Source organism: Vulpes vulpes, chromosome 4 (genome assembly GCF_048418805.1).
Source record: "Vulpes vulpes isolate BD-2025 chromosome 4, VulVul3, whole genome shotgun sequence".
Taxonomy (NCBI): Eukaryota; Metazoa; Chordata; class Mammalia; order Carnivora; family Canidae; genus Vulpes; species Vulpes vulpes.
In genome coordinates, this window is record NC_132783.1 from 68,979,675 (window position 1) to 69,007,142 (window position 27,468).

At 43.1% G+C, this 27,468-nt stretch overlaps 1 protein-coding gene across 7 annotated transcripts; it reads right to left on the bottom strand.

Moving 5' to 3' along the window:
• Positions 1 to 37: 37 nt before the first annotated feature.
• URB2 (URB2 ribosome biogenesis homolog) lies at positions 38 to 27,468 on the bottom strand. Of its 7 annotated transcripts, none has more exons than XM_072756011.1 (11): positions 27,113 to 27,246; positions 24,618 to 24,756; positions 23,587 to 23,756; positions 22,975 to 23,151; positions 17,508 to 20,829; positions 13,970 to 14,130; positions 11,986 to 12,096; positions 10,156 to 10,398; positions 7,386 to 7,473; positions 4,132 to 4,271; positions 38 to 513 (listed from the first exon to the last, which is right to left on the bottom strand). In XM_072756011.1, exons 3-11 carry the CDS (start codon positions 23,590 to 23,592, stop codon positions 316 to 318), a joined length of 4,446 nt encoding a protein of 1,481 aa, XP_072612112.1. In that variant the 5' UTR covers positions 23,593 to 23,756; positions 24,618 to 24,756; positions 27,113 to 27,246; the 3' UTR covers positions 38 to 315. The 7 variants fall into 7 exon arrangements, with proteins under 7 accessions (XP_072612112.1, XP_072612111.1, XP_025864455.2 ...); XM_072756010.1 differs by having other exon boundaries at positions 27,084 to 27,246; XM_026008670.2 differs by lacking the exon at positions 23,587 to 23,756 and having other exon boundaries at positions 27,113 to 27,468.

Genomic DNA, 27,468 nt, shown 5'->3' on the forward strand with positions numbered 1-27,468 from the left:
AAGATAGATCAAGAACCACATTTGGATGGCCACAAAAGAGGTTCAGTAATTTTTTATTAAATTCACCTTATTTCAAGGTCAGTGATCAGAATTCTATTGCAATACATACTGCATAAAAAGATCTGTTAAAAAATATTCAGTGTGGAAAACAGGGCTGTAAAATATAGTATATATATTACATAAACTCAAAAGTGTTTTCCACATATCTCAACAACAGAAATTAGAACACCTGAATTCTTTCCCTCTCCAACTCTTCCAGAACAGGGGGCCAAAGCCATTCCATGGTAACACCAGCAGCACTTCCAGAACGAGGCCTCAGGCTGTGTATCTTTTCTCTCCTTCATGTTTCGCCTTGTGGTATTTCACATAATCATTATACAGCTCCTTAAAGATGTCTCTCACCCCCGGCTGCAGGGAGGCCCGCAGGAACTGGACATCTGGCTCAATGCAGAGGTCCAGGATGAGGTAAATGCCTTCCTGTAGAAGGCCCTTCACCGTGGGGTACAAGGTGACCTGCAAAAGGAGGAAACGCCCACCATAAGAGCAAACACAGACCATGCCCTCAAAGAACCGGACAACAAGTTTCAACTTCAGCCCCCAATTTGAGAAAAGATATTCCTTTTAAATTATAATTTTGCACATAAATAAATACTCATATCTTAAAGATTTGTGTCTTAGGTAAATAAAAGGCAACTCAAGTAACAAAAGCCTGGAATAAAGCCTTACAAAATTACAGAGTAGTTTTGCTATTCAGTAAATGATGCCTATCAGGGGCCTTTAAACACTGGAATCTTTAAACTTACAAATCTTAGGAGAGCCACCTGCACATTGTGCCAAATTCTTTGCCATGACGAATCGCACTGGAAGTCACACTAATGTGGCATAACGACAGTAACGTTCACTATGGGACTGACCCCACCTTCTCCCACAGCAAGGTGTGCTGGCAGGCTCCTACTCTGCAAATGGATCATTCACAGGCCTATATTAGTAGCCAGATCACATCACATCCAAACAAATCAATTGTGATTTATGGTTATACTTCATACATCTTTTTATTTCTAACAACAATCGCTCAAGGGGACCTGAATTTCTAACTGCCACAGGATGGCTGTATTGGTTCTTGAGCCTTCAGATGTCTTTCTTCCCTGAACTTCTGATTTAGCTACAATCTGGGGCACAGCAGGAAGAACGGTCAGTCTGGCTCCAACTGTACTGGATATTGTGCACAAACTTTCAGATGAGATATTCAGATCAGACTACTGCCTAGACAAAAAGGCTGAGAGAGCAGGCTCTACTCACACCTGCCACAATCATTCAGGTTTCAGCTGAACCTGGCACTAAACCGTCTGAATATCCCAGGAGCTGAAACCAAAAAGCAACTGGAAGGTTCCGGCAGACTGGCCTCGGATTTGGTAAATTCTTCCTTAATGTCTTGTTGGCCTAAAAGAGTTAAAGCCCCTCTACAAACATGTAGCTAGCTTCTGGCAAGGATATATAGTATTCACTAGAAGTCTGATTCACCAAAGCAACCAGTAGAAGGCATGTACCTAGAGGCCGTTTGTTTTCTGTTACCAAGATGCTGTTGTTCAAAGTTATGGTCATTTTCACATGACAGCTCAAAAACTTTCTGACAATCATCTTAAGATTTACTGTTTATAGTTGATAAGAACAGTCAAGGACTGGAGATAGAACTGTCTGTGACTTCAGCAGAAGGCATCAGAGAAGGAAGGAAAAATAAAACAAAAAACCAAAAGAAGTCCTGAATCTTATTGGCTGGGTGAGGATCCTATAAGTCGACTGCTCATTAATTTGTCTAATCTGCACTCACTGAACAGGTATTTCTAATTCCAAAGGCAGTAGGTGAAGTAACTGTCCCAGTGACAGAACTGAGAGCTGAAGCCCACCAGTTGGAGGCCAGGGCCCACATGCTCCTCCATCCCCTCATGCTGGGACTCCTTAGTCAAAGGATGGTGCCAAGCATGCAGCTCTGCTGGGTCACACGGAGACAGGCAGCAGCCGGCCTGTACAACCGCTATGTATCTTTCTGTTTCCATCAACTTGTTTATAAAATGGGGGGGGGGGGGGGGGGGGTGTCAGTTTCTATGACATCAGTGAACATCACTGACCTATGAATGAAAAGATCTCTCAGTAGCCTAAAAGGACCTTACTTTAAAAAAAAAAAAAAAAAAAAAAAAAAGGACCTTACACAGAATAGGCAGTACAAACTATTTACCCTAGACTGTCAACATAGAAAGATGAAAATCTGATCTATGGATGAAAGAGATAAGTGACCAGATTTCCCTAGCACATCCCCATAGTGACACATTACTGTATGGAGGATACAAGGTCTGTAGGAGTCACTGTGTATCCTGCCTGACACGGTCTCACCAGCTCACCACCAGACCTTCACCCACACCCACTCCACAAGACTATGGGGGGAATGCAAAGGAGGTTCATTTAGCTGTACTTGCTATCTAGCATTTAATTAAAATTACAAATGTCTTTCTGGTCTAGAAAGATTTCCAGTTTTCAGCAGAAGCCTCTAATACATATGGAATATTTTCTTCATTACTGAGTCAAAAAACAAATGAAAGATAAACCATAGACTCTTGCCAATGAATTCTGGGATGCTACAGCCTTAGATAATTCCCAAGGCCTTTGGCTTTCAAGATTAAAAATAAATAACTGAGAAGCATAAATTAGACATGAATAATGAGGCCTGGAAACCAGAGACTTTCATAAAGTAAATCTCAGAATAATAATTAGTGACTTAAGGGTTCAAATTATCACCTCCCTTCTTGGACCTTAGTTAAGTGATATTACTATCTCTCACTTTATTTTTCACTGAATCAGAAAATAATGCCGGCTTTTCCTTCAGTAAAGGCTTACATATCAATAACTTCAGTGCCTGGAAAATATCAAGATTCTATAAAAAGGCTAAGCAATTCCAAGGAAACCAAACACGAAGCCCATCTCTCATGTGAACGCTGACTTAGGGGTCCTCGCACATTGCCACCAATCCTCCACACACCATGCCTGGTGAAGACCCAGTGCATACCCACAGGGCTGGGCTGCATCTTACAGGGCACCCCCCCAACCCCCATCCCATTTCAAACCGAGCCAAGTGCCCACCCACATGACAGGCATCTCCACTGGCTAAGGCGAGCAGGGCCACCGTGTCTGAAAAGTATTTAGTGTTATAGATTCATCATGAAACAGGGTTAGAGTAAAAACGGATGTAACGCCAGATTTTCTGAGATAGCTCATTCAGCCCCATCTCCCTTGAGGAAAACCTCTTATGTAACAAGTTTACCAGTGGTTTTAACATTATTCTTACAAGACTTACAAAGGGGGGCTATTCTACAGAGAGCAATATAAACAACACAAATGTATTATCTATACCTGCAAAAGTAGATATGCACAGAAACACACTGTACTCGAAGCCTCTGACATTCAATTTAAACAAAGTAAGGTACTAAGTCTTGTAGTGAGCTTCACTGCTTGGGTCACGGAGGGTCTTGTGGAATTTTAGATATCACATGTTGACATTCCAAAGTGAGACCACTGCTGACATTGAATTAATTATCCAAAAAATATATTAAGTCAAAATGTCAGATTAAATAGGACTAGATTAAATATTTTTGTTTAAAGGAGCTGAACGAATCTGCCAGTATCTCCACTGTGTCCTCTACTTTGAGCATTTGAGAGCAGCTGACTCAAATGCACCATGCATTCCAAGAGGATAAACTTTTGAACTCCTGCCGTTGGGGGGTCCCCAAGACCCTGCTCCCTGGTCACTGTTAACCCTAGCCCTAGGAGAGCTCCTGTTCTTGAACCTGGAAAGTATTTTATCTCACTCATTACTCAAGAGACTGACCAGAAAAGACCCTGCAGCTTGTGCTGCAGCAAGAAGGGAGAACCAGTGGTCATGGACCACCTTCCAGGTTCTAGGCATTGTTAGCTTCAATCAGTCATCCTGGTGACCCTGCAGGGCTACTGCTGAACAACACATGGTTTGGGACCATCAAGCTCAAAACATCACCCACCACTATGGTTGAGAAGACCTGCCACAAAGGATGACAAATGAAAGCACTTGGTGAGAGTGAGAGCGAGTGAGTGAGCTTGGTTTACCTTCTGCACCTCGGTGACATAGTGGGCCACCATAAAGGGAGAAAACACCGTGAACTCTTCGGCCCGAGCTGCGATGTGGCTGTACATCCTTTGCACCAGACGGGCACACTCGAGGACCACCGACAGGTCATCTGTGCCTCCTATGGAAGCAGAGTGTTTCCAAACTAATTAGTCCCTTCTAATTTCATACATTTAATACAGCTGAAAATTATTCAAGTCTTCCCTTTTTTCTAGACTTGTTAACTGGCTTATTTCACAGACAGAATGAGGGAGAGATAGTATATCCAAATATTTATCTATATTACAAAGGAAAGACCACTTAAAATACTCAAGAGTACATGGGGTTTTTCAGGAGTCTAGAATAATCAAAATTTTTAGGATGAAGTCTACTATTGCTATTGTATTTTTTTTTTTTTTTGCTATTGTATTTTAAAAAGAGGTGGAGATCTACAAGGAAGATTTAAATTGGAAAATTATCTTTAAAAAACATGGTTTTTTTACATCATATGATTTTAAAGATGAGACGGCCTAATTATGCCTTTGCCTTCTATGTTTCAGAAATTGTATAGGCAGATAGATATAAGACTCAGCTATCACTATTAGATATCTTCCTGTCTTCCCAGATTGACTTCTGATTTCCTAGTTCTCCACCTTAAGGTGACAGGACCACCCAGGCCCTTCTTAACAAACTCCTCTCAAGGATTCTAATAGCCTACAATGTCCCCGAGGCCCTAGTCATACCCGCTCCCTTAGGCATACACAACAGAGCAAAGTGGGAAACCCCAGCACAGGCCAGAGTACCTTCCCCAGCTTTCATACAGCATAAAGAAATATACCCATTTCTGTAAAATTCTACAAACTGCAAACAAATCTATATTGAAAAAAAAAAGCAGATCAGTGGTTGGCTGGGAATGGGGCCAGAACAAGAATAGCTGTAAGAAGAATCTTTTCGGGATGATGCGAATGTTGGGTATTTTGATTGTGGAGACAGTTTCCTGAATGAATTTACCTATCAAAACTCATTCACAATTGTACACTTTAAACAGATGCAGTTTGTTACACATATTTTATGACTCAATAAACTTCAGTTTTAGATGCACAATGTCTTTTTTAAAAGCCCTGAATATACATACAAACATGTTACATATAGACCATTTTTCTAGACACAATGTAATTTTATGAAGTTATGTAAACTTCTAGCATTCACTGGACATTTCAACAGGCAAGAACTTTAGTGAAGCACTTGAATATCTACTATGTACCATTTCTTTCCTCTTTTCAGAATGCTCAGCACACATGTGCAGCTCAGTGAACACCTGGCATTTCAGCCACACAATGTGTGGTTATTAAGAGTACACTAATAGGGGTGCCTAGAGGGCAGTTGGTTAAGCTTCTGCCTTCAGCTTGGGTCATGATCTCAGAGTCCTGGATCAAGCCCCATGTCAGGCTCCCTGCTCAGTGGGGGGTCTGCTTCTCCATCTCCCTCTCCTCACCCCTGGCTTGTGCTGTCTCTCTCAAATAAATAAACAAAATCTTTTTTAAAAAGAGTGCAGTGGGGCACCTGAGTGGCTCAGTCGGTTAAGTGTCTGCCTTTGGATCAGGTCATGCCTCGGGGTCCTGGGATCAAGCCCCACATCAGGCTCCCTGCTCAGAGGGGAGCCTGCTTCTCCTTCTCCCTCTGCCTGCCACTCCCCCTGCGTGTGCTCTCTCTCAAATAAATACATAAAATCTTTAAAAATAATAAATAAATAAATGTTTTAAATTTTAAAAGATTTAAAAAGTGCATTAGATACCAATAAGAAAAGAGTAAATAGTTAAAACTCCACTTAGTTAAGCTATGAACACATCAGAGAACTGAGTCTTGGCAGATGGGAGGCACCTGAGCTGCACCACATGGACAGAGCAGTGTCACACTTGTGAAACACGCCCCTGCACTCCCTCAGAATAAATGACAAAGGACTCACAAATACACGCTGGACACTCCTGTGGCAGTGTGATGAGGGCTCTGTTGCCCTACTGCTCAGCAAGGGCTGAACCAGGGCCTCCACCACACTGCCATTTCCCATTTCCTGTCAAGGAAGACATCACTAGGAAAAACAAGGATTCTTCTTGCTGAGCTCAAACATGACCATGACCTTAAGGGCCTCAACACAGTGCCACAGTTAGCCACCACCAAATGACCAAGGATAGCTTGGGAGATGGAACCTGTTTCCCTACCCTGCTCCTAAACATATTCACAATTTGACACTGACACCAGTATTACATCGCTCTGCACTAGGCCTGGGAGAAAGCAAAAGATCTCACTGCCACTGACCTAATCTCAAAACGAGGCATAATAATTTGGGAATTAGAGCCCAGTGTTAACTATACCATTTCTTTTTTCTCAAAAAAAAAAAAAAATACGGTTTAAGTAGCTTAAATCTACAAGTCTGAACCCATTAAAGTGATTCACACAGGAAGGGGAGAAATTGAGTAGCACTCCTGCACTTCTGATTAGTCTAGAACTGCTGTCACAGGTTCTTCCCAGACACCCTTCAAGTTGAGTTATAAAATCCACCTTGTTGGTTCCAGAGCATCCCATCAGGTACCACGCTCTGCAAATTTGAAAAAGCATAATATAGACTGCCTCAATTTATATGCAAATTTTTAAATGAGAATCTCCCCCAAACTAGAAATTTAGCAAGAATCAACAACCTTCAAGGCTGAAAACAAACTGTACTGTAATTTATGCCATCACCATATGGCAGTTCACTTCATTGTAAACAAACACAACCTTGCCAAAATAAGGCTGAAATGATGACTTGCCAGACCTCATCCCTTTTGTAAAATGCAATAGCTCTATAACTGCTCATTCTTTTTTAACTTCCCCACCAAAATAGAACTCCTTCAGGGCAAGAATGGAATTGCAGTCACTTTATATCCCCTCTACATGAGAGTAAATATTTCCTGAATCTAGATTCTTTTCTTTCTTTCTTTCCTTTCTTTCTTCCTTTCTTTTTTTCCCTTTTTTCCAGGAAAAGAACTATTCAATTAGGAGATCATAAATGTACTCATTGTTTTGGACATAGCAAAAAAAAGGGGGGGGGGCAGTCTGAAATTTTTTTAAAAATTGTTTTGGGCATTCATTGAGTGATCTGAACATTTCTTACTTAAGCTCAACTGGGTGGTTTTATTTTCAGTAACATATGAGGCCAGAGGCATCACAAGATAAATACATTTGAAATCATGTATCTGATACTATTACTTTGAATTACCTTTGTCTTTCTGCCTCCCTTCGTGCATAACTGAAAACAGCAATCTATTAAAACAGTTCAAGAAAGAAGGAATGGCTTTCAGCATTACCTGTAATAAGAAGCAAAAGAATATAAAAACATGTAATTATTTATTTCAAGTTCTACTTTAAAAGAGCTCATGCTTATTTCCTTCTTAACCCCATATCTATCAAGATGCTCAAAACAGCATTGGCAACTTCTTTTTTGCCTGAACTTTCCAGGGAACCACTCACCCACCCTACTTGACTCTTTAACATTTGTTTTAATGGTTTCGGATAGGGCTTCTAACTTTAGGAATCTAAATGAGTGATCTGAGTTTAGATTTTGCTTAATCTATACTGTTAGCTGTTACTCGTACATTCTGGATATGGGCAGAAATAAATAATAGAACAAACAATAGCCAATATATTCTAGTATAATGCATTAGAAAGAGGTTACATAAAGTAAGTCCATTTAAAAGAAGGACCCAAACTTCTCATTTTTTTACTGATGAAAAGGTCTGGCTGAGATTTTTATCTCAAAAAATTATATGAAAAAAAATTTTTTTTAAGATTTTATTTATTTATTCATGAGAGACACAGAGAGAGAGGCAGAGACACAGGCAGAGGGAGAAGCAGGCTCCATGCAGGGAGGCCAACGTGGGACTTGATCCTGGGTCTCCAGGATCAGGCCCTGGGCCGAAGGTGGTGCTAAACCACTGAGCCACTGGGCTGCCCTATAAAACATGCTTCTTTTATATTCAATCACCTTTAGGTCATGATCAAAACAACACACTATCCAATAAAGCAGCCATGAGCTACATGAGGCTACTTAAACTTAAATTAATTAAAATTCAGTTCCTAGTCATATGGCTCCTAGACCACATTTCAAGTGCTCAAGACACATGTGGCCTGTGGTTACTGTGCTGGACAATACAGACACAAAACACATCCAACAGTGCTTTAAAGAATTACTGGACAGTTGTGCTCTTTTCTCAGAATTCTTAGAATGAACAAAGACTAAATCACGTGTTGACATTTTTTCTTTGGTACAATTTATCCAAACAAATTCTTGCTAGCATTAACATCCCATTCTTTACATCAAATTATTGACATCCACAGCATGCTCAGAAAGAGGTCATTTTTGCAAAAGTATTCCACAGCTTCATCAAATTTCCCAATGACCTTTTGTAAACCTCTGCTAGCATACTGATTAAAAGCACACAAATCCAGAGCCAAATTATTTGAATTCACACCCTGGCTTAATATGGCACCAGCTGCTGATCATTGTGCTGGGTACCCCCTGGCTTAGCTGACCTCATGCTATCCCCTTTAGATTTACCTAAGCAGATTCTAGCCTGGTGCTTTTATCAACTCAACTATGCACATGGCCAACAGTGTGATCACACACCACATGGAGCGCCCAACCCATGTGGGAGATAGTGAGTGGGAACTATTATTATTAGTCACATCATTCTTTACTTCAATACCATGTCATTATCCCTGTCAATTTTCTTTCATTAAATGGTCTAATTCTGCTAAATGGTCATTTGTCAATGGTTCTGCAGGAGATTCCCACAGCTTTCTATTATTACTTTTCATCAACTGCATGGAATCCTGCATCTTTTGCAAAATGGGCAATTTCATCTTATAATTGATATGTATTGCATTTATTTGTATAGTCACATAAAAATCTAACAGTCAGCAGAGAGATTTAAAACAAAGATCCTGGGGCAGCCCAGGTGGCTCAGAGGTTTAAGCACCGCCTTCGGTCCGAGGCCTGATCCTGGAGACCCAGGATCAAGCCCATGTTGGGCTCCCTACATGGAGCCTGCTTCTCCCTCTGCCTATGTCTCTGCCTCTCTCTCTCTCTGTGTCTCTCATGAATAAATAAATAAATCTTTAACAAAATAAAAATTAAAAAATAAAAATTAAAAAAATGATCCTCAAAAGACAGGCAGGGCCAAAAGCACTGGAGTAAGGCCCAACATCATGAGTGCTTTAGTTTACGAGACAGTAAATTTTTTCAAAACTGTGCTGCTGTCAGGTCTCTAACTTGAGAACACGAAAACACTTAAGAATAGTTGAATGTGTCTGTGTATATGTGTATACATCTTATTTATGAGTTTCTACATGTCACATGTACAGCAGTGGTGCAGTGGAATGAACCCAGGCCAAAGAATTAACAGTCCTGAATATAAAATTTAGCTTCGGCTAGGTCAAATCACTTACCAGCTCTGAGCTTCAGTTTGTCAATAAAATGGACTACCATCTATTCTACAGACTTGCTGTAAGGGTGAAATGAGACACACAGCAAATGTTCAATAGATGGTGGCTGAGCTGGAATCTTTTCTATGGAACATTTATTCCTACTGAGTTTAATTTCAAAGGCAGAGTACTACACAAGTGGAACTTGGGAAGTCTTGCTCCCTACACCCATCTGAGTTACAAACCCATGAAGAGATCAAAGCAAGTGAGTGAGATTTAAATGTGGGGTCTGCAAAAAGAGGATAAATGTAACGAGCTTCCTTAAATAGCTAGTATACAAACACCATCAAGTGTCAGACCCAACAAAGATGAAACTCACTCAAACAGCCTGATGTGAAGATCAAACATTTTTGTGCTTAAGAAACCACTGTGACTCTGGATATTACTGGAACCAAAAAGTTTGCTTGGCAAATTGATGTTCTTACCATCCTCCAACAGTAAAACTCTACTGCCACTGTTCTGCAAGTTGAAATTATCCTACCTTGTGCCCTGTTCCTCCTCCTCACCTTCGGATGACACTGCAGGATGGAGAAGAGCACATTGTGCACCCGCAAGAAGATGCACCCATACTCAGGCGGCTTCAGATGGTCCAAAGGGACTGTCAGCAGGATACTGAAAGCCAGGCTGACGTGGTGTGGGTTGCTGATGGTCTCCTCCCCCTGTCGCAGCAGTGCTGCCAGCAGGTCCAAAATAGGCCCCACCACTGCCAGGAGCACAGGGTGCTCTTGACAAGCCTCTCGGTTTTGCAGCTATAGAAAAAGAAGGCATAAAGGAAAGAAAATGAAGGTGATTCTCTAAAGAAAGAATACAAAAACTGAAATAGAGATAAGATCTGAAGTGACAGAGGTAAAAATGTCAAAGTGAACTAACGTGGTCAGAAAGCACTTTGAACAGACAAGGAGCCCAATGTTCAATCTCCGAGGGCAACCTACTGTGGATTTGGCCATTTCGGTCCACGCTTTTTGTTGGACTCATCATCCACAAAGAGAAATAACTTCTTACAAGAGTTTACTTGCCCAATTTCTCAGAACAAGTAAACTTCACATCAGACATACACTATATTTTCCCAAAAAGATCCTTTGTTGTACATATCTATAATTAAAGTTCATTTGTTGTATTTCTTAAAAATTAGCTCTAGTTAAGACATTCACTTACTGTTCTAGAGAATAAAAAGAACAGGCTCAGTTTGAGGGCCAGTGCAAAGTCTTACCTACATAACCTGGGAGAACTCACTGTGACCCTCATCCTCACGTTGCCAGGTGTAAATAGCAGCCCTGGTGTGGCCTGCTGGGGCTTCTCACCATGCTCCCTTTGCCTGGGGACTCCAACTGTGCTGACTTCATACTGTAAGATCTACTTTTAGATTTACCTGCATGGTTTCTAGCCTAGTGTGTCTATTAACACAGCCCAACTGTGCACCACCAGCAACACTGACCACGCACCATACGAGTGTGTCTTCCTCCGCCCTACTCCCTGCACTCTTCCTCCTGACGCCCATTACACACACCAGGTAAAGAGGAGATTCATCCACTAACACAAATTCCCAGAAAAACAACAAAGCAATCAAAGAGAACAGAAGGGAACATTCAGTCTACTCTAGATCCTCCTGCCCTGAGAATCTGCTAATCCAGGGCAATTCTCTCAGGTAGCACAAGAGAATTATGACTCATACTGATGGTAAAAGAGATGCTGATCTTTTGAACCCAAATGCAAGAATACTGACTGGAGACTCTCTAGAGGGCAGAAACAGAGCCGGTTCCAATCAAAACTATGTTTTTGTGCTAATGAAACAAAGTCATGTGACTGCCACTGTTATCTTCACCAGGTGCCAACGTTTAATGACTGGGTGGGATCTATCTGCAACATTACTGTCCCATTCTATAAAGCCATTTTTTCCTCACTATATCATGGATTTAAATGTACACACCCCTCTACAAATGAATAAATGCACTAAACTGACCACAGAATTTTTGTGGGGACAACAGAAAGCCCCAGAATTCCTTCTCATCTCATCTACTTGAAACGAGCTTCCACAGGAGCCCCATCTTATGACTGCATGCCTCTATTACTGCCTGCCTAATGCTTCCTGGGGCTGCTCAACACCCCCTCACTCCACCTCTCCCCCACGTCTTGAGCAGACACCAATGTTTGCAGACACACAAATGCACACACAGCACACACACTGACAGAAAAGCATTCCACTGGCTGCTGTCTTCAGGACATAGTGCTCAGAAATATATTCTGCATAAAACGAGAGCTGGCAGAAGCCAAAATGCAGCCTTTTGTCTGTAGAGGGACAGGAGCGATGAGATGAAGGGAGAGGAAGGGGTACTCACAGTGAGAGCCGTGACTATCTGCGGGCATGCACTCCAGAACAGACGCGCTTTCTCTCCACTGAGTGGGGAGCTCAGGAGCACCTTGGTCAATGTAACAGCTGACAAAATGGCCTGAGAGAAAAGGGACAAAAACTTAACAGAAACAGCCAGTTTTCTCTTAAGAAGTCCATCTTGGGAAGAAATCTGGTCACGGGTGCTGGAGAGAGAGAGCAGAGCCCACTAGAACCCTAGGGTCAGAGGCACGGACAAGACCCGGTTTGGGCTAAATATAGAGGATGAGGCGAGGTCCATTCCATCACCAAGCAACCAGGAAATAAATGAATAAAATGAGGTGGACTGTGGCCAAGTGGAGGCCATTTCAGTAGCATCTCACTAAACCAAGCATGCAAATGTACCAGGATGGTGAAATAAAAGGCGGCCACAAATGGGCACAGCAGCCTAATTACAGGATCTTATTTTGTCAAGATAGTGTGGAAAGAGGCGACAAGCTATAACTTACGCATGCAAGAACTGCATACGCTCATGGATAAAAGGAGGAGCCGGGGAAAATATGTACAAAGTAAAACAACTAGATTAGGTGCTATGACTACAGGTGGTTTTAAACCATGAGCAGGGAACTATGTGGGAAGGCAACTCACGTTATTGAGTGCCTATGTCAATAAACGTCCAACCCTATGTTGGCATTTTACATCATTAATTTTAGCCTTCCATCAGCCCTTCCTCCCTAACACTGCAGCCCCACAATCCATACAATTCTCACCTAGGCCCTTTGCTCTCACTTTCCATCTCTCCCGCCCTGAGTAGCCACAGCCCTATACACACTCCCTCCCACTAGGCAGCCCTGCCCTCTCTCCTAAGCTGGGGGCCCACTTTCTTAGCCACCTGTAAGACATGTGTACCCACCAAGGGCCTGAACACTGGCGTCTCCCTTGCTGTCCACCTCACACCTATACAACCTCTGCCCTGCTGTGCACATAACACCCTCCTCCTGTCTCCATGGCAACATCCCCCCATCCAAATCCTCTCTAGCTCTGAGCGCTCAGGCTCCAGTCTCGTTTCCTCCATAAACCTTCTCTGACTGGTTTAAACAGAAACCTACAGTGAGGCCTTCTCAAAGCTGTGGCCCAAATCGTGCCACAAATGCACACAATGAAAACTTCCAGAGAAAGGAGGGCAAGTGTCATAGGCAACAAGGAGGGGCTGGTGTAGAGCAGCGGCCCTGGTCCAGCCTGGGCCTCTTCCTCACGTACAGAAATGTGATTTCTCCCCGCTGTCCCTCTGTGACCTCAATTACCCTCTCCAGCTCTCCACCCATCCAAATCAAAACCCAAGCCTTTGTGCTGATTATAACTGCAAGTTAAGAAGCCACTCATGAGGCAGAGAAAGCTCAGAACCAGAATACATGGGCTGCATTGCTGGCTCCAAGATACTTGGCTCTGGGGCATTCTTCCTCCTGTGCAAGCAGGGACATCTGACCAGTCCAGAGCACAGAGCTGTTCAGCAGACCAAATTCCAGCAAGTAAACTTCATAGAGAGGCTCTCCTAAATATGCAATGCCAAATGCAAATGCAGGGCTTTATTAGCAACTACCAAATACCCTAAGGTGCAAAGGACTGCAGGGCAGCTTGCTAATCAGAGTGATTCTCAAATAGGATCAGGGCTATGTGACCAAGTAAAATTTTTAAAAAGTATGATGGCAGATGTCTTACACATAGGATGAGTGGAATTTACCTTTTTTACATGTCACTATCAGTATGCAATACTTAGTATTTCACATAATAAGTATACACAGTTGTAATTTGAAAAAGCTGCCCTTTGAAAAATAAGTTCCTCTTACGCTAAAGCCCCAGGCTTCTCCATAAACATCCCCTGGGGTTTGATTTCGTGTGTTTAACTTTAGGGATGACATCGCATCTCAAATAAGTTTTCCCATTTGAGCTATCATTTGTGTGCCTTCCACCCAAGGGAAAAAAGGAGTACCCACCTGCAGATCTGCTTTCCACATGTTACTAATATCTAAACCTTGGAGAATACACTGCATCACCATCCTGAAGTCCTCTGTTGTCCCAACTTCTAACATCTGAGTGAACAAGGCTCCCAAATGAGGTTCAATGTCCTGAATTATTTGAACTGGAATTGTAGGATCTGTGTGGAAAAGAAACCAGTACTGCTAAAATAAGATAGGAAAGGGGCAGGCGAAATACTAGAATAATCACATGACAAATAGGGCCCCAGCCCTTAAAAGTCACAATTTGAGAGGCACAGAAATACTCATAGTGCGAAAAAGGTGTGCCGCCTGTTGCAGAGTGACAGTGCTCTGCACACAGCTGACCTCTGTAGACTGCATCCACAGCACAGGGGAGAGCCAGAAGGATGACAGCAGCTGTCAACAGTGCTTAACACTGGACTACTGGACACAAGTGATTGCTAATTTCGCTACACTTTTTTCTACTTTCCTTGTTCAGCTGTACCTCAGAGATGGGACAGGTTTGGTTCCAGACCACTGTGATAAAGCAAATGTTGCAATAAAGTAAATCAAATAAATTTTGGGGGTTATCCAGAGCAGATAAAAGCTATGTTTACACTATGTTGTGTACAATAGCGTTATGTTTAAAAAATCAATGCACATACCTTAATATAAGAATACTTTCTTGCTGAAAAATTAACCATCTGAGTTTTCAATGAGTCGCAATCACTGACCACTAATCATCGTAATAAATGTAATAAATAAAAAGTCAGAGATATTGCAAGATTCACCAAAATGTGACAGAGACACGAAGTGAGCAAATCCTGCTGGAAAAATGGTGCCAACAGACTGCTCGAGCAAGATTGCCACAAACCTTCAAACTATAAAAAAGCGGAGTATCTGTGAAGCTCAATAAAGAAAAGCCCAATAAAATGAGGTATGCCTGTATTCTTTTATAACACCAATAGGGACACAGGTGTGGTGTGGTACATTGGGAGAGACAGGAATGTTGAAGACATTAAAAGAACCCCACACTTCAGGGACCCTCCTGCTGCAGTTATCCAGCTGTTACTCACTTGATGCAGGAAAGTCTTCTAATGGCCCCAGGGTGCTCTAGCCCAGGGTTTCATTCTAGAGCCCAAAGTCAGGGTATTCAAGGCCCTTTATCATCTGATGCCAGCTTACCTTCCCAGCCACATTTCAGCCTGCAGACTGTTCCATGTTGCCAGAATATACCTTCCAACATCCCAGTCTTTGCTCACTACATAAGCTTTGCGGATGAAGGGGACGACAGGTTTTGAGAGATAAAGACCTCGGTCCAAGTGTCCCACAAGCTAGAAGATCCTGGACTCATGAGTTCTCTGAACCTCCATTCCCTCATCAGTGAAATGCATATAACAGCACCAACCCTGTGGTTGGCAAATAAAAGGAGCACTGCAGAATGTCTGCCACATGGAAGGCTCAACATTAAGCACTCCCCATGACATCCACCCATTTGACCTATCCCTCAAAGGCCACTGCCTACTAATGCTTTCCACACACTCTCAACCCACAGTCTCCTAGTTCTAGTATACCTGACAGCATTTCACTGTTTTGCGATTTGTACGATTTGTATGAATGTCTATTTACTTGATTAGACAAGTCAAAATCCACACCGTATTCATCTCTAGAGTAGGACATGGTTCCCCCTATATATGAAATATTTGTAAAAGTAATGGCTTTTTATGATTGAATTAAGGAAGCCTATTCTACAGTCAGAAAGCATTCCTTACAAATGCTCACTTTCATGAGCTGCAATCTACCTGAAACAACCTCTGAGAACACAGAGGGCCACACTTTGGTTATTCATAGCCACCTTAACCCTCCCTCTCCCCACTCAAAACTTTGGACCCTCCTCAGTAGGCATTTCTTTCAGACCTCTCACCCTGGTCCCTTTTCTAGACAAGTCTAGTAGCTCAAGAGTATGAGGCCTGGACCCAACAGCAGCACCTCAGCCCATGATCTGAGGAGCAGTGGGGCAGGGGGGCCTTGGCCCCCTGAAACTGCCATAACTAAGGCTCTTTCCCTGGAGTTGGAGGCACCTCAAGTCCAGGGACACATAGTTAGGCCCTAGAGGCCACCTCAAGTCAAGAGGAGTAGAGGGAAAAAGGAAGACACAGTATTCTGTTTAACAAAGAGAAAGAGGGGACAGAGCTTCAGACCACCAGCTGCTATTTAGATCACTCATTTAGGACTGTAACTAGTGTTAATAAAAGACTAAATTCTAGCCTCCACTAAGGTGAAAACCATTCCCTAAAAGAGTCGCTGACAGTACAGGATAGAACATGTGACACCAAAGCCTTTTTAGTCAATCCACAATCAAGGCAGGGATAGAAAGGCTATTGAAAGGGAGACAACAGCAGTGTTATTCTGGCCTCAACATTTCAGTTCTGGTGCTGGCCCGGGCAGCCCGGGCAGCTTTGCTTTCTACAATGCCCTAATTTACGCTTTCGTATCTGAGCACGCCTGCAGCCCCATCTGCGGCTCTGCCTGTCACAGCTTCTTCATTGGGAAACAGAAGTCGGCATGTGTCCTGGGGGCTAGGTTTAGCTGACAGACTCCTCAATCTCACCTCAAAGGACTATTCTAATTAACCTCAACCCCTCAAGAACAACCAAAACAAAAAGAAAACAAACCCGCACCAACTCGAAACACTGCTATCTTGAAACAGGAACAGATCTGGCTCATTGGCCTTTGAGCTAGGGGACAGCAGATACTGAATGCTTCTGTACACTGGCTGGGTTTGGCTGGTCTAAAAGGATGACATCAGAGTAAAAGACTAGAGACAACAGCTAAACCTCTGTCCTGTTAGCACTCACAGCCTAATGATGGCCAGGCACCACCCTGAGACCTAGGCAGTGCGAGTCTGGCCCTCAAGGAATTTTATGAGGTTCCCTAAGTATTAAATCAGTTGCATTTTTTAAGTTGGTAGGTTTTAGATCTTTCTTAAATCGCTGAAGATGGCACTAGAGATCGGACACAAAAAAGGCCACTAAAAAGGATGGAAATTATGCATGCTGACCATCCTGGGCCAGGACAGATATAAGCTAAAAAAGAGTAGAAGACTTTAAAACTATAAACTAGAACAATCTCCAAAATAAATGAAAAACTAGTGCCAAACAATATACCAAGACGGTTACTATTTGTGTAAACAGCAGAACTGTGAGGGTCACCGCTTATCCTTGCAGAGAATGCAAATACTGGGAACGAGTTCCTGGGAGCGGACAGGAGGGGATTTTCTCTTGGCCTGCCGGCCTGTGCCTTCTAAAATGAATACCTTTTCCAAAGGAGCTTGGGGGCAGGGGGCACTCGCCTTGCCAGTGGCTTACTAGCTTTTACCAAAAGCCTAGCATGATGCTGAGTAAGAAATGCAATTGGCACAAGTTTCTTATAGAACAAGGCAGATTTTTCTTTAAAGGTTTTATTTATTTATTTGAAATGGAGAGAGCGTGAGAGAGAGAGAGCACAAACAAGGGGGTTGGGGGGTGGGGAGGGGAACAGCACAAAAATATCTTACCTGCAAGAACTTTTCTCATAGAATGAAACATGGAGGTAAAAACAGAATCCTTCTTGGGATGTAGCTCTGGGGTCAAAAAGAATAGAGTTAAAAACCGCATGGCTGCTTGGAAACACTGTCTGTCTTCTGCAAAAGCCGGCAACTCTGACAGTAGTTGAGAGTAAACACTCTGGTAGAAGGTAGTATGTGAGCACGTCATTTCATCTGTCATTTGGGAAGTCTCTGTCCTGTGCCTAGGGTGCTGGCCTACATCTGCCTCCAAGAGTGTGCTGGCTGATGAGATAAAGATGGAGGGAAGGCGGTGATCCTGGGCACCCTGGGCCCAGTAGAGCTGCAGCACAGCTCCTGTGTGGAGAACAGCCTTCTGCAGCAGCTCACACAGTGCTTCTGGGGCCTCGTGGTGCTGCTTCCGCTCTTTGACAAAAGGCCCTAGGACTTGGCACAACTTGGTTAAAGACACCAGAATGAGCTGCTGGCCCTGGCAATTCTGATTTTCCACCTGTTTGCCTACAGTCGCTTCAGTGTAAAGTTTGTGGAGGAATCTAGAGATTTTCCCAAAATTAAGTACCAAGCTGAGCTTCATCTGGATAAGCATCTGCATTAGCTGTTCTAAGAACGCCCCTATCACTTGGAGGAATTCCAACCAAGAAGGGTCATCCATGTTAATAGGCAACCTACTACTGGCTTTGAACAGGGAGGTCAATATGATCTCAAAAATATCACTAACATACATAATCTTGAGCACTGAGCGAGCACTTTTCCCTCTCTGCAGGTAACCAAGAAGCCGATAGCAAGTCATCAAAAACTTGAGGGTCAGTGAGGAGGAGCAAGAGCTCCCCAGCTTGATTATGGCCATGGACAATAATAGAAGGAAATAATGCACATGATAGGGAGTCAAGAGGCTGTCCAGCTGCAGAGTAGAAATAACGTCCAGAAGTCCCAGGATGCTCTCTAATTGTTCTCCATCCAGCTGAATGGGGAAGTCACTCTTGACCAAGGATAATAAGTTTTGGGCAATTTCTCCTTTTGGTTCTACACCTTCAGGTCCAACTTTTGCAAATCTGTTTTCCCAAAGAGCCACCATCATGTGGTCCTTTTCAAAAAGCCAGGGCAGCTGTTGATTGAGAAGACTTGGGTCACACTGGGCCCCAGAACACAGAATGCTAGTACATCCTTCAGTCAGGCACATTAAGAAAGCAGAATGAAGGGATTGCATTTCTGGAAAGAGAGGGCTGTGAAGGATGGAGCTGGATATTTTTTCAAGTGTGATGCTTGGCTCTTCATCTGCTGAAACTTCTTGGGCTTTACTCATTGGTAAAGTTCTTAGCAGCATGCTGGCCAGGGATCTCACATCATCTGGACAAAGATAGGATATCAAAATTGTGAGATTTGACACAATCAAGTGCCAGTGAGCTACAGGGTATGTGAGTGCACTCACTGTCCCAACCTGGGCATCCCAGGAAGCACTTGTTCTTTGATTCAAGCTTTCTCTGCCAGAATCAAGAATGTAGGCAGCATCACACCGCAAAGTTCGGAGGGCTTCTTCAGACTGGAAGTTAGTTTGCATTAAAGTCCTTTTCATTTTCTGCAAGTAGAGCTGTTCTAAGCAATACCTGCCAAGAGAGTCAAACTGAGCTGTAAACTTTTCTATCTTCCTCCATTGGTGTGTTTCAACACCTGGGAGCAACAAGGGGAGGTTTGAGATCTCTGTAGCAACATCTGTTAGAGCCACAGACACAGAGTGATACTGGCTACAGTTTATACTGAGCATGGCATCAACCTGGGCCCAAGTGTAAGAGAGCAGGAGTGCAGAGTCACTGACCTTCTGCAGCCAGAGCTCAAGCTCTGGGACCTGGAGGTCCAGGAGAAGGTCCAGCAGGGGCCTTACAAGCTCTCGGAGCATCCTCTCCATTGTGCGCTGCATCCGTCTGATGATGGGCAGAGGTGTGCTGCTGTCTAGGCTCCTCATATTGAACATGATACAGTGCAGCAGTGAGCTCAGGGACAGTGATTTCAAGGCCATGTCGACATCATCCTGCAAATATGGCAAGACCAAAGACTGGAACTTCTCCAACAAGAGGGACCATGTGTCCAAGATCTGACTTGGAGGCAACTCCAGGAGGCACTCACAGAGCACCCTGGAAGGGCCCGAGGCCAGCACAGGCTGCCTTAGCTCCTCAGCAGCTGGACGACAGATCACCCCCAAAATCTCCTCAAACAACCGTGGCACTTGTCGGAGTTTGACATATGTCTGGAAGAGAGTATGAAGAAGCGCCTCCTGTGCTTTTTTGGTTCGAAAGTCTGTCACTTCTGCATCGATCCAAGCTGAAGCCAACAGGTCATCCAGGTCTGGCTCCAAAATCAAATGATTCAGAGACATCAAAGCCTTGAGGCAGCGGAACCAGGCCGGCACAGACGCTTGAGAATGGTTTATCAGCAGCTCAGCCAAACGGCGGTAAAAATGGAACTGAGCCTCTTCGTGTCGGATCCTATCAGCAGCAATGTTGTAGATATTGTTGCTGGCCACTGAATTTAGCAGCTGTTCTACAACCAGGAGTTCTGTAGTCCAATCTGACGTGGCCAGGGCTTTTATCTGCTCCTCCTGCAGATGTGAAATCCTTAAGCAGCCGAAAAGCCTGGAGAGTACCCGGAAGCAGAGAAGCTGGTTCCCCTCCTTGAAATAAGAATCTAAAAAGAGCTTATACAGCAAGGCCACTGAGTTGGCTATAACAGCAGAACGAAGGGATGGCTCACAGTAACCAACATCTAACAGCCTAGCAATCAAAGTGTCCATGGGAGCTAATAGATTCTTCATGGTCCCTATCTTCGTGTCACCTTGCTGCTGGTCCAAGAGCTCCTCTTTGTAGGACGAGAGCAACTCGGGCTGAAAAGCTCCACCTTGAAGTAAAGCCTCAATCTGACTCCTTATATCCCGGCTCAGCCCCTGTCGCAGCTGGCCCTGACCAGCCTGTGTCCACCTGCCCCCGGAAAGTAAGTGCCTCAGGACCAGGCAGGGCTGGAGCAAGTGCCTAGTCATCTCCCCAAAGGCACGTCTTGGGTTGACTTGCTGTTGCTGGATCGAGAGGTAGTGGCCAAGTGCCAGGTGAATGACTTCAAATAACTGGGCCACCATGGCTCCTTCTGGCTGTCTACAGGCCAACCAGCACAGCTGGCTCAGCAACACCACTATCAGCTCCTGTCTAGCTGTGTAGATAATAGCAAGGGCAGGCGTTGAAAGGATGCCCTGGCAGCAGCTCAGCACGGCACACATACTTCTTTGGGATTCCAAAAGAGAGAATTCAGCTATTCTCTCATTTATGATCTGAGCATTAAGAGAGAAAGAAAACTCATTACTGACCCTACACATACACAAGGAAAATACAAGAGAATCAATGAACTCACTCTTTGCCCTTATCTTGACGAGAAAGAAATCCCCAGATCATCACATCTAAATGAACTTGATGTTTGCTTAATGTCCCAAAGGAAGGCAAAGTACCTCCTTCACATATCCATCTCCTACCAACATCATTTCAGAAAAGGGATGAGTGCCTTTGTAATTCTGTCGTCCCTTTTTAAAGAGCTGGGTTTTTATAAGACTTAAACTGCAAAGATTACTTTTGCCCACATCCTAAACCTGCAATTCAGCTTAAGATGCTACTTAAGGTGGATGGATGGTAGCCCTGAGCTATGATCCTTTGTCCCAAAATACATTTTTATAGTTAATTACACAGTTTTTCTATTTAAAACACCAAAGCAAAAGGTACTCTCGAAAGAGGAAAGCATGGGCAGCCTGGGTGGCTCAGCAGTTTAGTGATCACACCTTCAGTCCAGGGCATGATCCTGGAGACCCGGGATCGAGTCCCCATCGGATTCCCTGCATGGAACCTGCTTCTTCCTCTGCCTATATCTCTGCCTCTCTGTTTCTCTCATGAATAAATAAATAAAATCTTTTTTAAAAAAAATGAAAGAGGAAAGCAAATGTCAGCAATTACTGCATATCATACAGCAAAAACCAGTGTCTTCTTCCAAAATTCTGAAATTCAAAAACACCAGAAATTAATGAAGCCCAGGCAGATTCCAAAATTTACTCATAGGCTGAGTGGCTTGCTCCCAGCCCTACAGCATCAAAGAACCATATTTATCCTGAGTGCTAAATCACTAGCAGCCCAATGACACGGGTGTGATTGTCTCCATTCAAGTAACTGCTGGCTCTGGAAAAACTGAAAAATGTAAATACTTATATGCCAATGCACTGCTACAGTGACTGTCAATATTTCTGATTATACAACTTATCTACCAAACTTTTTTCACATTTGTACCCAATAAAAATAATCTATTTTCCAAATCATGGGTATATACTATACTACTACTATCTCAACATAAATATAAAACGTATACGAATTGAAATACGACATTTAAAAACCTAAGATTTTTTTTCCCCCTACTCCCAAAGGACAAATCAGAATAACCCACTTTGGTGCCCAGTCTATTATTTTAAAAAGTAACATACAATTTAGAACATAATCTCAAGAACCACTAAAGTCTATGAACCATCAGACAGTTCAACAATTTAATTTTCTTATTATCAGCCTTTACTGATTTTCTTTTGGCCTACACACTCATGTGGGTAGTGCAGAATGATGGTTAAGAGCACAGGCTTTGCAATCAGGTAGATCTATGTTCAAATCCTAGCTATGCCACTTACTAGCTGAGTGCATTTTAACAAATTACTAAACCTCTTTGAGCCCAGCACACATTAAGTATCCATTATTAGTGCTTTCTATTGTCACCAGCTATTCTCACAGTATTTCAGAACACTCGGTTTTGATAATGAAGTTCGTAATTCTAATCTGAGACTTCAAAATCACTTTGACTCAAGAGCAAATTCCTATTCAGATTTTGGCCTTTGATCTTCCTCCAGACTAATGGAAAAGTGTGGGGGTGGGGGCAAGGATCACAAAGTAGCATTACTTGCTGGCAACATTTCCAATTAAAAGGTAATCAACAACCACTTTATGAAATAGTTCTAAGCTTTCCTTGAACATTAAACAACATAAAGTGCTTCACACAGCGTTTAAACAACATAAAGTGCTTCATATAGCATAGAGCATACCATATACATTCTTTTGTAAAGACGTTATTTATTTGAGAGAGTAAGAGAGAGATAATGAGCAGGGTGGAGAAGGATAGAGGGAGAAGCAGACTCCCCACTGAGCAGGGAGCCCAATGCAGGACTTGATCCCAGGACCCCAGGATCATGACCTGAGCCAAAGGCAGACACTTAATCGACTGAGTCACCCAGGCACCCCTACCATACGCATTCAATAAATACCAGTCATCACTATAATTCTAATATCATTTCCTTCTCTTCCTCCACCTTGATACGTCCTGCATCTTCAATAATTAACAGGAAATCAACAGAGATGCATGTCACACATACAGGACAACAAGGTAAACAGAGAATTACCTTGACCAGGGAAATCTGAAGGTTAATTGTCTTTCCATTCTTGAGGAGATCCTGCAGTTTCTTGCTGTGTAGAATGTTATCTATATAGATCCAAAGCCTTTCAACAATATCTTCCTTCAGTTCAAGTTTTTTCTTATAAAATGCAATCAATGACTGTCTTGCCCAATCAAGTAGTACCTGAATTTGGAAGAAATATGCTCTAAAAACAAATGAATTTCTTTATTAAGGAAGAAAGATGCTGGACGTTTAAAAGGACATCTCATACATAACCAAACCCAACTGCCAGGGAAAAAAGCTGTGCTTTAAAACTTATCTTTGGTAATATTATATTATACAAATGTTCCAGTATCTTAAAATGTTTATTATAAAAGAATCAATAAAATGAAAGAAAAATTCTGTCATCATCTGGGGCCAATAAAAAGTTTCCAATGAAACTCTTAACAGTTTCTTCTAACTTTTCTGAAGTTATACTGATTTTCAAAAGTTAGAACAACAATTGTTCAAAACGGCCACAAAATTACGTATGCACAAAAGCAAAAATGCAGAGTCCAAAGACAGAGCTCTGTGCCCTGACTTCCCATGTTACTGGTAAAACCTCTAAGGTCTACTTACCCTCATCAGAAGACAGAGACAGTCTTCTGTGAAAGTGCTTTATGAAAAAGAGAGGCGGACATAGTTTCTATTACTGTGACATGTTTCCTTATTCGTAACATGAGGAAAGGTGGTGAGGCCTCATTTCATGATACCAAAACTGTCAATAATAGTATGAACAGTGACAGATGCTCAAAGGGAAAAAAAAAAAAAAAGAATCTCAGCATAAGACTAGGTGAGACCTTAATCAAACTGCCACCACCACTTCCCCCTTTCATCTCATTCTGGATAGCACTTGTTAGTTGACTATCAAGCTGCTAAAACAAATCTCAGGGGCAGCCAGGTTTAGAAATCACTGAATGTAAGAGTGTTCTACATACTGTACCTCTCATCATCATTTTAATAGATGTAATCCATCTCTGACAGACACATTTTGTGCTGTCTCCTTTAATACTAGCATTAATCCAATTTCATGAGCTCAACATCCGGGGGTCTCTAGTGTTCTATAGTACTTTTATTTATTTATTTATTTATTTATTTATTTTGCCAGATAATGGCATTGAAAATGTTAACAAAGAAAAAAGTCTTTCTCGGTTCCTAATCTATTTCTAGAACAGCCTGCTACAAATACTAAAGCTTCTCTACTTCCCTCCCTGTCGACTTATCAAATTCCAAAGATGTCTAATAAAACACCAACAAGCAGTTGCTTATGGAGCATCACCTTGGATTTACAAACAAATGGAGCTACCCATAGACTCAGATTCTAATTTCTATAACTCAATTCCCAATTTGTTCACTGATGCATATACTTGATTTGAAACAGAAGAGATGTTTCCAAACATAAAACACTGAGACTTTGTAACAGAAAAACTTGGTTAACGAAATATTTGACTCAGAATTTTTTTCAATGACTCTACTTTTACCTCCAACCATGCTTCCTTCCCCAACCTTTCCTTTAATCTTTTCAAATTTTAACTAAATATCAATGTACAATTTATATAAGTGACCATTCTTTTCGGTTATAAAAACTGTAAACTTCACATTAAACTTACTTGCTCTTTATTTGGAAGAACGCATTGGTGGGAAATCCAAGCAAAGTGAGCTAGTTTTAGTTTATCTTCCCAAGAAGTTGTCTTGCTTTTAAGCTTAAAGGAAATTCCAGAATAAACAGCAGCCATTGTTACACTTTATCTATAATTTAAAATGAAAAAAATATATATATTATGGTCAAACTCAGTAAGTACCAAAATATGAACACCACGTATCTTATTATCTACATAACATATACTCCTTTAAAAAAAACTTTTTGGTGAATTAACATACATCAACAAAATTGTTGGGTATAAATCTATACATAAAATGTTGCAGCCCTACACATCAAAACCACAATGAGATACCACTTTGCACTGGTCAGAATGCCTAAAATGAACTCAGGAAACAGCATACGTTGGCAAGGATGCAGAGAAAGGGAAACCTTCTTATATTGTTGGTGGGAATGCAAGCTGGTACAGCCACTTTGGAAAACAGTACGGAGGTTCCTTAAACAATTAAAAATAGAGCTACTGCACAACCCATCAAATTCATTACTAGGTATTTATCCAAAAGATACAGTGATTCAAAGGGGCACAATCACCCTGACGTTTATAGCAACAATGTCCACAGTAGCCAAACTACGGGAAGAGCCCAGACGTCCATCAACAGATGAATGGATAAAGATGTGGTATATATACACAATAGAATATTACTCAGCCATCAAAAAGAATGAAATTTTGCCATTTACAACGACATGCATGGAACTAGAGGGTATTACGCTAAGCAAGTTAAGTCAGAGAAAGACATACCATCTGATTTCACTCACCTGTGTAATTTCAGAAACAAAACAGATGAACAAAGGAGAAGGGAAGGAAAAAATAAGACAAAAATAAAAAGGAAAGCCAACCATAAGGGACTCTTAACTATAGGAAACAAACTGAGGGTTGCTGGAGGGGAGGTGGATGGAGGGATGGGGTAAGTGGATGATGGGCATTGAGGAGGGCACTTGATAACATTGCAGATAACAACACCCAGTGTTATCTGACGAATGACTAAATTTTATCTCTGAAGCTAATAATACAATATATATTAATTGAATTGAAATTTTAAAAAAAATTTTAAATGCTTTAGCCCATGAATTTCCTGGGGGAAATTCAGACAAAAGCAGGTAGAAGAATTATACACACATGTATAAGTATTCCTCTTGTGATCAAACATCACATCCTCAGAGGTGACTGTGTAGGAATACAATCGGGCAAAACCCAAAGTGTTCAAACGATCTGTGAGAGAAGATTCACACGTGGCTTCAGACCGAAAATTACTGCACAAATCATCTGAAACATACTATGTATTAAGACAAGCTCCATCAAATAGTTGAGAGATATAAGCAGTGTTTGGAGAAAGTAATGTTTCACTAAGTAAAAAAGAAATACAGTATAAACCTAGTCCCGATAGAAATACTGTTATTTCAACTGCAACAGTAACTTCCCACTCTAACTTTATTCTGTTTACATAGAAACCTAGGGACAGGCACAGCATCCAAAAAAAAAAAAAAAACTCTACAAAACACAGCTACACAATTGAGACCATTAAAAACACAGCACAATAAAATTATGAATAAAGGAAAGCGAGCATACCAACCAGCTGTAATTCTAAAAACCTGAAGTAAACATAGCTTTGAGTTAAAAGCATATTAAAAGGCATAATAAAAAAGGGGAAATATATTAAGTCATTCTCGTTATATAAAACAAAAATCTGTTCCTCAAAAGTGAAAATTCTTCATAATACTGAAGTTGAAATATCGTATATAAAAAGCAAAATTGGGCGACACCAATGATTCTAATATACTGCGTCCCGCGGTCCTGATACACTACGAAAGCAAGAGAGTCGGCTACACACCAAGGGCTGGGTCACTTTCATCTCTTCCATCCGTGGGGCCTGAAGCCTTACAGACCTACCCTCGGAACTTCTCCTCCACAGGTAAACGCCGCCGGCAGGGCGCTAACGCGCAGGAGAGCTTCCTGCGCTCGGTCACAGGGAACAGGAACGGTCAGGAGCTGGAAGTGCTCCCATTCTGCCACAACGTCCAAGAGGTACGAATCCACAACCTCCGAGACTTCTAAAGTTAGTGTCAGAAAGTCAGCGCGCCAGCTACAAAGTACTTAAAACGTGTCCGCACAACTGGTTGCGAAGGCGCCGCAGACGCCCCCGCACGGCTACGAACGTCCTGCCCTCGGCGCCCCCCAGGTCCCCCGGCTACTAGAAAGCCCGGAGCGGAACGCAGAACCCGGTGAGCGCCGCCGCGAGGGCCGGCAGGAGCCGCCGCGATCAGAACCGCGCCGAGCGGCACGAAACCAAGTAACCAAACGCGAGAGAGGACCGAGGAGCGACACGAGAGGCCGCCGGAGGCGCGAGCCCTGGGCGCTCTCCCCGGCGCTTGCTATCAGGGGCTGGGAGCAGGGGCCGCGGCGCGGGACCGTGCTCACCTGCGGGCGGCCTCCGGGCGGGCGCTTACCTGGACGCCGCCCTCGGGTAGGGCGCTCCCCGCAGGCCCCGCCCCGGAGAGCGGCGGCGGGCGCGGACGAAGGCAGGCCCCGGGTTACGCAGCTCACCGGGCGGCCAGCCCCGCTGGGCACCGCGGGTGCGGGCGCGGGACGGCGGCGGGTCCGGGCTCCCGGGCGGCCCCACCACGTGAGACCGGCCCCCGCGCTCCTTCCGCCCGACGCCGGCGGCGCGGAGGGGCGGGGCGGCGCGCACGCCAGGCATCGCCAGCAGAGCGCCGAGGCGCCTCGCCCATTGGTGGAGACGGTTGCGCGTTGGAGGCCCGAGCGGCCCAGCCCGCGGCCCGCTCCGTGTCAGTCAGTCATGGAG